The 14,054-nt window shown below is 37.6% G+C and overlaps 1 protein-coding gene across 1 annotated transcript; it reads left to right on the top strand.

Annotated features, from left to right (window-relative positions):
* Positions 1–3,594: 3,594 nt before the first annotated feature.
* LOC143548281 (cation/H(+) antiporter 18-like) lies at positions 3,595–7,280 on the top strand. The gene is made up of 4 exons (XM_077039490.1): positions 3,595–3,833; positions 4,203–5,204; positions 5,687–6,264; positions 6,635–7,280. Exons 1-4 carry the CDS (start codon positions 3,636–3,638, stop codon positions 7,278–7,280), a joined length of 2,424 nt encoding a protein of 807 aa, XP_076895605.1. The 5' UTR covers positions 3,595–3,635.
* Positions 7,281–14,054: the final 6,774 nt, after the last annotated feature.

The raw sequence follows: 14,054 nt of genomic DNA, 5'->3' as shown, positions 1-14,054 counted from the left end.
TCCAAATCAGGATAAGGACAACCGTGATTGTGCTCATCAGACAACCTTCCAGAAGGTATCTTTTAAGGAATAAAGAATGTGCTGAGGTTGACAGCTGCCAATGAAAGGTGGACAACTCAGCAAAGCCCATGTGCTACCACGTGATGGCACATGGGTCAGGTGAAATACCTTGGTCAGAGAATAATCAATGAAAGAGCACCAGGTGTCCTAAATACACGTGGCGCGAAGCAATAGGGGGAGGCTAGAAAGGCCCTAATTGGGTCTGAGCCAAATCATTGGAAACCCTAGCACTATAAATACTAGGCCGCCTCCACAGTTGGAGGCAGGCAAGAAAATATATTCTAAGTCCTTTACTCATTTTCACATCCTGATTATCCTCTCCTACAATATCTGATTCTCACACCGGATGGTTGCCCCAAAGAGGACCCCTCTGTCCCTTTCTGAGGGGTAAGCTCACGGTACTGTTCATTTTGTAGATGGAAGAACTCGTATCTCGGAAAACCATCGGTGATATAGCACACACGTACCCGAGGAACGTTGATCGTATACAAGTAAGTCGATACACGCTTCTTCAAATAGGTTTAGGAAGTGCATAAACAAATAGAATAGTGAACCTTTCAAATTACTTCTCTAGTGCTATGTTCCAACTTCAATAGTATTTTTTTTTATTTCAAAAAACTTTTCAGATTCCTAACTCATAACTGTTATATTCAAAATCTCAAATCATTATATCCAAATAATCAATAAAAGTTTCCGTTGAGCAAATTACACTATCACTCAGCTTGTGTTGGCGAGTAATACAAAAAGGCCCGTTTCAACTTAAACCCATGCTGACTTATAAAAAAATTAATGGTTGACAAAATAGTGCTTATAAGTCAACACAAACCGACACACCTCATATTGACCAATAATATTAGAAAAGAAAAAAAAAGAATAATACCCAAAGTGCCTTTTCGCATGAGTAAGAGCAACATTCATTCTTTGAATTAGAAGCCCACACACACGACATTTGCTATGAATGGATTTCTTCAATTCATTAAACGTGTGTGTTAGAATTTGATAGTGCCTAAAAATTAATAATGAAATAATCGATAATCAAATAATCAAATCAAACATAGAAAATATAATGTTATAAATACCTGTTGAATGAAAGTAGAATTGATCAAAACAATTAACTTTTGGTTATTAGTTGAGGCATTTTCTATAACAAAAGAATAAGATGATTTAGTATATGTTTAATATGCAAGAAGACATGTGTAATAGTGTATCACTAATAAGTCAATAACTATAAAGATAATGATATAATAACTGTCATTAGTAGCCACTCAGCACATGCACAAATACTATTGTATCACCATATATGTAATATACCGGTTTGTAAGTCAAACCATTTGCATGCTCCATGGTTCACAAGAGCACATATTGAAAAAAAAGTCAAAGTAAAATAAAAAAAAGATGAAAAATAAAAGAAAAATACCTTCACCACAGTATTTCAAAGACATTGTTTAGGGTTTTTATCCTCGTTGCCTAAGAACGCATGTAATAAGCCCAATAGAATTGAAATCGTATTGAAATAGATGTTAAATTAGGAACGATTTTTGAAAAGATGAGATTGATGCATATACCTTGAAGATTGATTAGCGATTTTCCTTTCAAACAGTGAGATGACTTAGGGATTTGGTTGTCGATATCTACAATTGGGTATTTTGATCGTATTGAAATAGATGTTGAAATAGGAACCATGTTTGAAAAGATGGAGATGATATGCATACCTGGAAGATCGAATTGCTATTTTCGTTAGAAACAGGTAGCGATTAGGGTTTTTGGGATGTGCTTCACCAGTTGGATTTTTGAGAATGAATTGTCCGATAAGACAGGGTAAGTACGGGTCAGATTCGGATCAAATAGATCCGTTTCAGAAGAAGGTAAAGGTTTGAGCACCAAAACAATCCTCAGAATCGCTCTCCTATTGACACGTGTCCTACAGCATGGTAGATCTTTAAAAGCTCTTTGGTTGTTTTCTAAATTCTCTCAAACTATTAAATTGTTTTATTTATAAATAAAGGCTTCTCATGCATTTGACCCGAATTTATGGGTATGAGTCTGTAGGTCCTCTAGATGGATCTCACAACTTGACTCAGATCAATCCGTGTTGTTGGTTAGCGGAAATCACCAACGACACTCGGATCTCAGATCTTAGCTTTGTTTATGTTTATTTGCTTGAAGATAAGAAAGAAGAAGAAGATGGAGAGAAGAAACTTTATTTCCTAAAAAGTGTCTTGTATTGTGAAAGAGTTATAATGAGTTGTTTGGAGAAATGGGTTAAGTGACTCTTTTATAGGGTCCCAATTTCTCCAAAGTTTACATCTTTACCGTACAAAATAAACGTACCGAGTACGTAATACACCGACTAAAAGCAAACTAGAACAACATACACAATCCTAATAACAATATAGAATATTGGCCCTACAGGGTCTTACCAAACCCAGATATCTCTTAAACGGGTTATAGCATCTCATTAAATTAAAAATTAATTCTACAAAATATTTGATATGAAAAAATCCTATAAAATAGGGATATATTAAAAATTAATATCTGATTTTTTTTAAAAAATATATTATTTTATAATTTTAAGAAACAATTTTATAGTAAAAATAATAAGCGGGTCATGGGTCACTAAATTCAAATAACTTTTATACGGGTTATAACATATCATTTATTTGTGAAAACCCTTTCATCATCAAACCCTTAGTATATATTATTAACTTTCTTACAATAAAAAAAAATTAAAATTAAAAAATAAATATTAAAAAATGAAAAATATAAAACAACCTCATAATACAGAGATAAAACCTAGTATGAGTATAAAGCTAATCATCGGTTGCGATATATTTTTAAATAAATATTAAAAATTAAATGGCTGTAAAGCTAAGTGAATTAAAGCTAATCATCCTAGTTAACAGAGAATGATAAATTTATGTAATTTTATTGAAGCATTCAAAAACTTGATTATGTTGATTAAAAAAAACTAATTTGTAAGGTATATTATCAAAATTCAAAGCCATATAATAAGGCGTAGGAATAAAAAAAAAAATAGCATGTAAAATATATACCTCTTAACAAAACTTAGTTTCTTAAAAAAGAAAGCCAAACATACTTTGTTCTCTCCAATAGAATACTTTCTCGGAATTCAATCCCAAATCACTTCAGCGTTGTCCATGCCCTTTTCTCTGGAATTCAATCCCACCACCACATCTCTTAAACCCATCTCCATCCTTCTTCTTGATCATTTTACGATCAAATGATGACATCCTCCAATTGATCAATGGGGTCATATAACCACAACAATTTCTTGTTCATCTTATCCCAATTTTAGGTATCCCTTTCATCATCTATTCGCATGCATGCGATTTCAATGCTTTATGCAATCATTCGTGCATCCATTTCTTTGTGAATTCGCGCATCGTCGTTTGAGTTTTGCGGAATGATCAAATGGTGAGTGTTAATATTCCTTTTGTTTGCTTAAAACTTGACTTGAATTACGAATAATTAACCGATAAACGTTTCGTGATACAGGGAAGAGTGATCAACATTTGTAATTAATATTACATGTACTGGGGTTGTTTTGGTGCAAAATGGCCTCAAGTCATGCAATACCTGATTGTGCACCTCTTATGAAGGCTACATCCCATGGGGTATTCCAAGGAGACAGTCCTCTTCATTATGCACTTCCTCTTGTTATTTTACAAATGTGCCTTGTGCTTGTACTCACCCGAATCCTCGCTTACCTTCTGAAGCCGTTAAGACAACCTCGAGTGGTTGCAGAAATTGTAGTAAGTTGCTTCCCTTAGTTCTTCTAAAACTAGTAATCTCGCAATTTTGCTAGTTGGGCTGTCCCAAATCTCACAGTTAATTTGCTAAATTTAATTTAATACACATTTAGTTTGTCAACAAACCAATTTACATGGTTTTGTGTATTATAAAAGGCTAGATGCTAATAAAGAGCAAAATTCATGTCTATGAGCAAAATGTTGAAACGTCGACATTGAGTGGAAATCAAGTGTAAGTCTATGATAATTACGCAAGTGTTAAAGGGTCACTGATTAAATCATTAAATGAAAGTTGATAGTGTCACTTTGTTTATTTTCAGTATAAATAATAGGTCATCTTTTGGATTATTAAAACTTAATAATGTTTGACAGGGTGGAGTTTTACTGGGGCCTTCGGCTCTAGGCCGAAACAAAGCGTATCTTCATACCGTTTTTCCTCCAAGGAGCATTACGGTGTTAGACACGCTAGCAAACATCGGGCTTCTGTTTTTTCTTTTCCTAGTCGGGCTTGAGCTTGACTTGAACTCTCTTCGTCGGACCGGTAAGAAAGCACTATGCATAGCCATGGCTGGAATTAGCCTCCCATTCATCTTAGGCATTGGTGTTTCGTTTATCCTAATTGGGACAATCTCGGGAGGCGTGGACGAAGGCCCGTTTATTGTTTTCATGGGTGTCGCGATGTCCATCACAGCTTTCCCAGTACTTGCGCGTATCTTAGCCGAACTCAAGCTCCTGACCACAGATGTCGGGAAAATGGCGATGTCAGCAGCCGCAGTAAATGATGTGGTGGCTTGGATTCTACTTGCCCTTGCTGTTGCTTTGTCAGGCACGGGCCGTTCTCCACTTGTTGCACTTTGGGTGTTTTTGTGTGCCTCGGGTTTTGTTATCATGTGCTCGTTCTTGGTCCCGCGTGTGTTCAAATGGATGTCCCAACGGTGCCCGAATGGTGAGCCCGTTGACGAGTTGTATGTTTGTGTGACTCTTGGCGGGGTCTTGGCTGCGAGCTTTGTGACCGATACTATTGGGATTCATGCACTATTTGGGGCATTTGTTGTTGGGGTTTTGATCCCGAAAGAAGGTGCTTTTGCTGGGGCATTAGTGGAAAAAGTTGAGGATCTCGTGTCGGGTTTATTTCTACCGCTTTATTTTGTATCGAGTGGTTTAAAGACGAATGTAGCCTCAATCAAGGGGGCTCGGTCGTGGGGGCTGTTATTGTTAGTCATTTTTACAGCTTGTTTTGGGAAGATTGCTGGCTCGGTTGGGGTGTGTCTCGTGTGTAAAATTCCGTTTATGGAAGCTCTCGCTATTGGGCTTTTGATGAACACAAAGGGGTTAGTGGAAATCATTGTGCTAAACATTGGCAAAGACCGAGGGGTATGTCACTCATAGACAATCTGTAGTGCATACTGTTTTCATTTAGAAACGTGTCTAACACATCAGAAATGTCGATATAGAGATGCTTGAGATCGTGCTAAAAGGCCCGGTCTATAATCTATATATGGAGGTTAAACCTTAAAACAACTTATATGATCCAAAATGTATTATGAATAGTAAACTAAGTTTTATACAAAATAAAATTACAAGCAAAAAGAGAGAGCCATTTGAGACCACAACCGGCTTTTTGTAAAATATGAATAACAACCGCCAGTTTGTTGTTAGGTCTAGTTCAGGCTTCTATAGGCTTTGGGTTTGAGAATATGGGCCTTTTCAGACTGTTTGGGCCGGGCTTAGGGCTGGGGCCAGGATCGGCTCACTTTGTAAACCTCTATGTTGATATTCATTTAATTTTTTAAGACACTTGTTTTTAATAAATTCACCCCCTCCCTTTTTAGATTGATTATTTGGTGAACGTTCAGGTTCTGAATGATGAAACATTTGCTATATTGGTTTTGATGGCGTTATTGACAACATTTATTACAACTCCTCTAGTTGTTGTGGTATATAAGCCCGCTAAAACGCCATCAAACTCCGAATACAAACACCGAGCTCTTGACCGAAGAGGTTCTTCCACGAGCCCGTTCCGTATGTTGTTCTGCTTCCACAGTGTAAGAAACATACCGACAATGATTAATCTAATTGAGGTGTTACGTGGGACCGGGAAACGGGAAGTGCTACTCGTTCATGCAATGCACCTCATGGAGCTGTCCGAGAGGTCCTCGGCTATACTCATGGTTCACAAAGCGAGGAAAAATGGGCTCCCCTTTTGGAAGAAGGATACGCATTCGGGTTCAGACCAGATCGTGGTGGCGTTTGAGGCTTTTCAGCAGTTGAGTAGGGTCACCATCTGGCCAACGACCGCCATATCGGCTGTGTCGAGTATGCATGAAGATATTTGTAGTGGCGCAGAGAGTAACCGAGCTGCCATGATCATACTACCGTTCCATAAGCACCTTAGACTCGAAGGTCAACTCGAAACCACTCGAGCTGAGTACAGGTAATGACTTGCCAAACCTCATGAGCTATTATGTATTATTAATCAATTATATGAGTGGATAAAGTAAGACAATTATAAAGTAAACCAAATTAAATTATTTCATGATTATGCTAGAGAGAACTACGGTAAACCCTAACTAATATTTTTTTTTATCCGATAGTCCCCTGCAATCACAACAGGAGAAAATCGGACGCTCAAACTAGTAAGAAACGAGCGTTTTTAAAACTCTAGGGAGCAAAAATAAACCAGAAGTTTTATTTTATATTGACTATGTGTCAAATAGTGTACGTTACATATAGAGAATAACGTTACACTTCCTGTTTAGTATGATCATTATACAACTAATCTGATAGATGATCTATGATTTCAGGCACGTGAACCGAAAGGTCTTGGAGTATGCTCCGTGCTCGGTCGGGATCTTAGTTGACCGTGGGTTTGGTGGGACCTCTCATATCGCGGCGAGCAACGTCAACTCCCTTGTAACGGTCTTATTCTTCGGTGGCCATGATGACCATGAGGCATTGGCCTATGGAGCCCGAATGGCCGAGCATCCGGGAATAAGTCTTATTGTAGCGCGGTTCCTTCTCAACCCGAGCCGAACCTCAACCCCAGGATTCGTCACAATCGACATCAAAGAATCCACCACCACCGAAACTCAGTCAGCCGACAATGATGTAATCGAGAAATTTAAAAAAAGGTTCGAGGCGAAATCCAACACGGTTAAGTATGAAGAGAGAGTAGTGTCGGATGCATCCGAAACAGCGGAGATTATTCGGGAATACGGGCGGAGCAACCTGTTTCTAGTAGGGAGGATGCCCGAAGGTGAGGTGGTGGAGTTTCTTAAGAAGAATAGCGAGTGTCCGGAGATGGGGCCGGTTGGGAACTTCTTGATTTCGCGGAATTTCACGACCGCGGCGTCTGTGTTGGTGGTGCAGAAGTACCATGCACCGTTGTCATTGCATTCATTGGCTTCTTTGAAGGAAGATGAAACAACTGATTGGGTGGATACTGGATAGTTGATAACTAAGTATTCCAATTAAGTTTATACCACCACTCTTTTCAGTTTGATGTTCAAATATATAGGATTTCTTTGTGTGTAAAGTAGAAAAAGATAATGATCATCATTCATCAATGTATCAAAATGTTATGAAATGTAGAAGACATATAAAAGTGTAACTAAGGGGGTTTTCGAACTCTGAAACTTCAACACCTTATTAAACTTGGTTTTCGACCTCTGAAATTTCAGGGGGTTGTTTGTGCTACTTTAAATTAAGTTAGTAATTTGTTGGCTTCAGCTGACGGTTAAGATGCATTAGGGGCTTGTTTTGGACACATAGCTCGTTCAGATTGATTTCAATTATGTATCCTTTTCTTTTATTCTTTTCGTATTCAATAAAATTGTGTTGTGGCCCTAATTCTATTTGGGGTTTCATTCTGTAATTGATCTATTATTAGTTTATAATATGTGTTAGAGTTCGTGTTTTTCGGTGTTAATTAATAAAATTTTCGCTAATTCGTTAATAAAGCCTTTCACAATTTTGTCGAAGGACAATAGTGGGGTGACGGTGGTGGCGTAGATATGATGGGTCTATTGAACTATAAGTTAATCTTCATAGTAGCTGTTTTGGTCAAAAATTAACAATAATGATTTCGTAACCAAATTAGTAATCGGGACTAGGTGCTTGTATGAAATGAACGTAAAAGCACTTGAACACAAGGATTTGTTGCGAGGAAAAAACCCGTTATCCTTAGAATAACAAGCAAAAAACCTCGGGCGGTGAAAACTATCACCATCGGTTTATTAATAATAAAGGTGATTACAATTGTGGAGCTCAAACTTGATCGTGATTACAAAGAATGCGAGTACTAATAAGTTCTCGAGTGCTCGAGTGTGTGTTGATCATTTGTTTATATCTCTATTTATAATAAACAAAGTTTAACAACTAATGCCTATAATTTAGGAAACTATTAGACTAATCTAATTAGCCGTTAATCTCTCAATCAACACGTTTCCTTTTATGCCACGATCTATCAACTGAAAGTGTGAGTTTTCGGGTGATCAAGCAACGGTCTTTGACCTGGTAAATATGGAAAGTAGCAAATTTCGTGTTAGTTATATAATGTAATTAGGATACCGGTTACCTTTGAGGATATCGCATCCTGGATTCGTCCTGAATATAATCTTTGCTGAGGATACTAAAAATCCGTGCCCTAACAATTGTCCCCAAATTTTAACAGCTGTAGATAGGCATTACAGCTGTAAAATTTTTGAATTTTGAATTTCAAATCTTTGCATGTGTTGTGGCCCAAATTCTATTTGGGGTTTCATTCTGTAATTGATCTATTATTAGTTTATAATATGTGTTAGAGTTCGTGTTTTTCGGTGTTAATTAATAAAATTTTCGCTAATTCGTTAATAAAGCCTTTCAAAATTTTGTCGAAGGACAATAGTGGGGTGACGGTGGTGGCGTAGATATGATGGGTCTATTGAACTATAAGTTAATCTTCATAGTAGCTGTTTTGGTCAAAAATTAACAATAATGATTTCGTAACCAAATTAGTAATCGGGACTAGGTGCTTGTATGAAATGAACGTAAAAGCACTTGAACACAAGGATTTGTTGCGAGGAAAAAACCCGTTATCCTTAGGATAACAAGCAAAAAACCCCGGGCGGTGAAAACTATCACCATTGGTTTATTAATAATAAAGGTGATTACAATTGTGGAGCTCAAACTTGATCGTGATTACAAAGAATGCGAGTACTAATAAGTTCTCGAGTGCTCGAGTGTGTGTTTGATCATTTGTTTATATCTCTATTTATAATAAACAAAGTTTAACAACTAATGCCTATAATTTAGGAAACTATTAGACTAATCTAATTAGCCGTTAATCTCTCAATCAACACGTTTCCTTTTATGCCACGATCTATCAACTGAAAGTGTGAGTTTTCGGGTGATCAAGCAACGGTCTTTGACCTGGTAAATATGGAAAGTAGCAAATTTCGTGTTAGTTATATAATGTAATTAGGATACCGGTTACCTTTGAGGATATCGCATCCTGGATTCGTCCTGAATATAATCTTTGCTGAGGTAACTAAAAATCCGTGCCCTAACAATTGTCCCCAAATTTTAACAGCTGTAGATAGGCATTACAGCTGTAAAATTTTTGAATTTTGAATTTCAAATCATTACAGCTGTTAATACACGTGTCAATCATCCGTTCTTTGGTTAAACCCTAGGCCAGCCTTATAATTACTTGGATGAATAATATTTCCATTCATCTTCTTCTTCTATCCGGGTAATTTTTCTTCTTTTTCTTCTTGAATCATGAGTCCTAAACTTCGTCCTTCCGGTATTGAGGATTTTGTGTCTCAGAATCTCCTCGCAAGTCCTGCGAATAAGATATGTATCTTTGGCAATACTGATATCGCGAATCTTCGGTCTCGGGGTTGTTTTCCCGCTAGAACTCTTTTCCGGCCATTTGATGCCGCCCTTTCTTCCGATTGTGTTTCGAAAACCTGGATCTGCTTTCCGTTTTTGCCGTTTCATTTCCAGTCAAGCTTCCAAGATCCGTCTCCGTCCGTGAGCTCCGTTATGTCTGGTAAGAAATATTCAAGATTTTATTAGAATTTTTAAGGATCAGAGATACTAACCTGTGTATTTGTAGGCAAGTCCGCTTCTGATGCTAGACTGTCGCTATCTAGTAAAAAACAAGTAAATCAGTGTCCTAATCACCTTAAGCTAGTCAGGGTAAGTAGGGTGTCGAACCACGAGGAGTATGTGGTCAGTGTGCAGTGAAATCGATTCCTAACATTATGAAGTGAATTCTATCAAAGTGCTGATCACACTAGCAAACAAGTTGATTTTAATAATGATTAAACAAGTACTTAACTTTCAAGCAATTAACAAAGACAAGTCACTCCCGGGGATTCAAGCAAGTAAGCAAACAACTATCTCATGCAACTTAACAGATTAACAATCAATGATCAATACAGACTGACTAACTAGATAAACCTTAGGCATCCACGCTTACTAACACACGACACTGGTTATTAAACGGTCCCTGCCAGTGTGACTCAACTAAGGGAAAAGGTATGCTTCATCATGTTCAACTAGTCAAAGCAATCGTATAAGCAATTATCATAGCAACTGGCACGATAATCGTTCTGATCGAAATAAACCTAAACTGACTGAGTGCACAATAATACTAGACATCAATACTCATAGATTAATCAAAGATGGTTACAATAAATTTGTTCTTAATACATGAGAAAAACTGAAAGATACAATACTCTACATCCCGGGCATGACTCGAAGGAACTAGCCGCGCATCGGCATCTCTCGGGCTTCGGTTATGATCTTATGGAACATATATGAGGTCTTGAGATGATTGGAAGTGATGGTTCTCCCCTTTTTAAAAGTGCTCTGGAAACTCAACTAGGGCGTCTAATGTCGTCAAAACAAGATATAACATATAACCCTAACTTTCCCGTCGATGGGGACCGTTGCGTAGCGCGATGGTCACCCTCCATGGACCTTCTTGCTACGCGATGGTCCAAGAAAACTTCATATTTAGATTCCTCTCGTCGAGAAACCCAAAATTCATATATTATGGGTTCCGTAACTCATTTTCTAGCCCAGGATATGCTCGTTTTACTTCCTGGTCGCTTTTTGTGAACCCATCTTGTTCAGTTTTAGCATCGGCTTTAGGTTTCTCATCCAAATTCTTCCCGAGTCCTTCTAACACTTCCCAAGACTTCAACTTATGCTCCGGTCTTCCCGAGATATCATTCCATGCTCGTACAAGTTTCCAATTTAACATCTTTAACGATCAATGACCTGAAATACAAAAGCACGTATGAAGTACCAAAGTTCTAACAATATACTAAACAAAACTTTATAATTAACACACTAATATATATACAAAATACCCGAACATCATATCCCCACACTTATCTTTTGCTTGCCCTCAAGCAAAACTCTAAAGTAAACATTAACCGCTATCATAGGTCAACCAATTATCACCATTAATACTAGTAAGGTTTAAGGTCTTACCCAGTTTCCCAGACTGACACTTTCTAGATTGACAACCCACAAATAAAGTTAATGTTACAATAAAACCTTAGAATCGCCCAGACAGGTGTACTTTGTTTCCGGTTAGGGCATACATCTTCACACCCCTCACACTATCAACACTCCTCTCGGTTTAATATCTAGACTAGCAAAAGATGTGCTAGTATATGTCTCTGCCCTCAAAATACCTAATATGAGTTACAACTTAATACGCTTGCAGGTTAGTCATATCTCCACCCATTAACCACCGGTTGCATAAAGACTCGGACTAAGGTTTTTGCTGAGGCTTAGGTTCGGGTGCGGATTGGGCTTATTTAGTGACTCAGGTGGATGCAACCCAGTTAACAAACCAATATACAGACTCACGAATACAAACGAACTAGATACAAAATCAACTGCTATTTACATACTCAACTGCTAATAACAACTGAAATACTGAACTGATAACTTCTTTTTGTCTTTGTGCTGATTTTTCAATTTTTTTTACTACTGAAATAACCGAAAGGACTGGTAATTACAACTCAGAACTTAACACTTTACAACTCGTCTGACTAGGTACAACTCGATATATATACAACTCGATAACGAACTGGATTTCATCACACGGGTAAAAATAAAATAAAGGCCAAGGCTGAAATGGTGTGTAATGTTCAGTTTAACAAACGAAAAAGGAATATGGTCCAAACGGGCTCCTAGGGGATAATGTCGGGTAAGGAATTTATTTAGTGAGGAAAATATGTACGGAATGGGTTTTCTAAAGTCCTAATCTCCATACATGTGGTGGTATTAAGATATCGAAAAGCATGTGACAAGCAAGTTCTAATTCTGTAAAATATACCGGTTTCCCTCAGTAAATGACAAGACATGTTTTATATCTATTATATACTATGTGTATTAAGTATAGGGGCTAATCTCACAATGTCTGGAAATATGGGCTGTCGATATGAAACATGTATACCCGTCCCCTTGACTCGTTATCCCGGCCTAAACGATTCCATTTTCCAACTTCTCATTTTAAAAACATTTGTCGGGAAAACTATCGAGAAGCTGAAAAACCAACAATGACCAAAAATCTCTAACTTGGCATTAATAGCAATAAGTGACAGTTAATAACTTAGGTTTCTGAATACTCTTTGAGGTACTATCGGGCTAAAAATTTTCAATTTTCCCCCATCCCCACATTTGAGGTTGACATTGTCCTCAATGTTAAAATAATAAAACAATTAATAAACATTTAGGGACGGGGTTGAACTGACAGTTTAACTACTTAAAAACTCGGGGAACAAATGTGATGGTTTACGCAAATTCTACAATTACATTTCTAAAAAACTAAAAAGAAAATATAAAAAATACAAAACAGTTTATGAAACCGAAATCACCTGATAATAATGACAATGCAATGCTAAACTCGGCCCACAACTCTCACATACTCGTGACACACGTCTCCACAACTGATCAATACTAACTAACCACATCTGCACAAATCTCGAGACATGTATAAGCAACCACTCACAAGTATACATACTTAGGTCTTTTGAGAGTTAATATTATTATATTATAAAAGTCATTACCGAGCCGAATTAGTCAGTTTCATAAAAAAATTTGTTAATTAATTAAAAATAATAAAGGACCTAACTCACTTTCGTAGGAATCACGGTTGCATTTAGCGTATGCAATAAGCCCTTTAAACCCCCTGGTAGCCCGGGTGGACGAGTGAGGTCTCGTGAAGGTTTATAGTGAACACACCCACAAAGTTCCAAAATTAACACAAACAAATATACAAATATATAAATATTATTATTAATTATATTATTATTATTTATTTTATTTATGTATATATATATATATATATATATATATATATATATATATATATATTATTTATTATTTTTTTAAAAAAAATTTCGAAGGTCCGAGGACCCATCGCGTAGTGCGATGGTGTCTGGTCTGGCGTCATCGCGCTACGCGATGATGTCAGACGTCTGGGATGTCTCAGCCACCATCGCGTAGCGCGATGGTGAACTGTCCAGGGCCATCGCGTAGCGCGATGGTCCCTAGTGAACATAAAGTTTTTGCCGAATTGGGGTCGGGCATTTTCGGACCTGGTCACTTTTCGACATCCCGACATTACCCTGAACACGTTTCCGAAGTCGGAATTTGCAATACGTACCTGGATTGACGTAAATTTAACCAAATGCTTACCGAACCTCCATGATGCACACTTCACTAAAAGCCTCCCCACACTTGGGATTTACTGCACAAAACTCGAGACAAAAGTCAAACAACGACTCGACAAACAGAAAATAAAATGGAACACACTTACAAACCCGGGTTGCCTCCCGGTCAGCGCTGAATTGTGTGTCTACAGCTCGACAATGCCTCGAATGCTTCAAGAAGTTCCATAAACCGATGAAGTCACTATGGAACTTATCGATTCCTTTTCTCTCCATCCCTTCCTTGCTGTCAGTTTTTCTCCATCTTTCATCTTAACGCCTCTCTCATTCCCCCCTTTTCTCTTTATGCTACTTTTTAGCTCGTTCCTGTCAGTTACATAACATTCCTCTCTTGTATGATTCGTGCATGATGGTACACACTTGTCAACAAGAGGGCTAGTAGAATTTTCAAACAATAATAACCATTTAACACGGTTCCCACACTTAATTCCCAAAAATCCCTCAGCACAATCAATTACCGCATGTGCTGTGGCAAGGAACGGCC

This window comes from Bidens hawaiensis, unplaced genomic scaffold, assembly GCF_021521415.1.
Source record: "Bidens hawaiensis isolate Kalapana, Puna unplaced genomic scaffold, B.hawaiensis_p1.1 tig00014983_1, whole genome shotgun sequence".
In the NCBI taxonomy this organism is placed as follows: Eukaryota; Viridiplantae; Streptophyta; class Magnoliopsida; order Asterales; family Asteraceae; genus Bidens; species Bidens hawaiensis.
The sequence above is the reverse complement of the archived record's forward strand: the minus strand, read 5'-3'. Positions and strand labels throughout refer to the sequence as shown.

Bases quoted from the DNA above. Each gene is read 5' to 3' on its own strand.
- LOC143548281 (XM_077039490.1), top strand. From the start codon at position 3,636: ATGGCCTCAAGTCATGCAATACCTGATTGTGCACCTCTTATGAAGGCT. The intron at 5,205-5,686 runs GTATGTCACTCA...GTGAACGTTCAG, and splicing joins ACATTGGCAAAGACCGAGGG to GTTCTGAATGATGAAACATT. The intron at 6,265-6,634 runs GTAATGACTTGC...CTATGATTTCAG, and splicing joins ACCACTCGAGCTGAGTACAG to GCACGTGAACCGAAAGGTCT.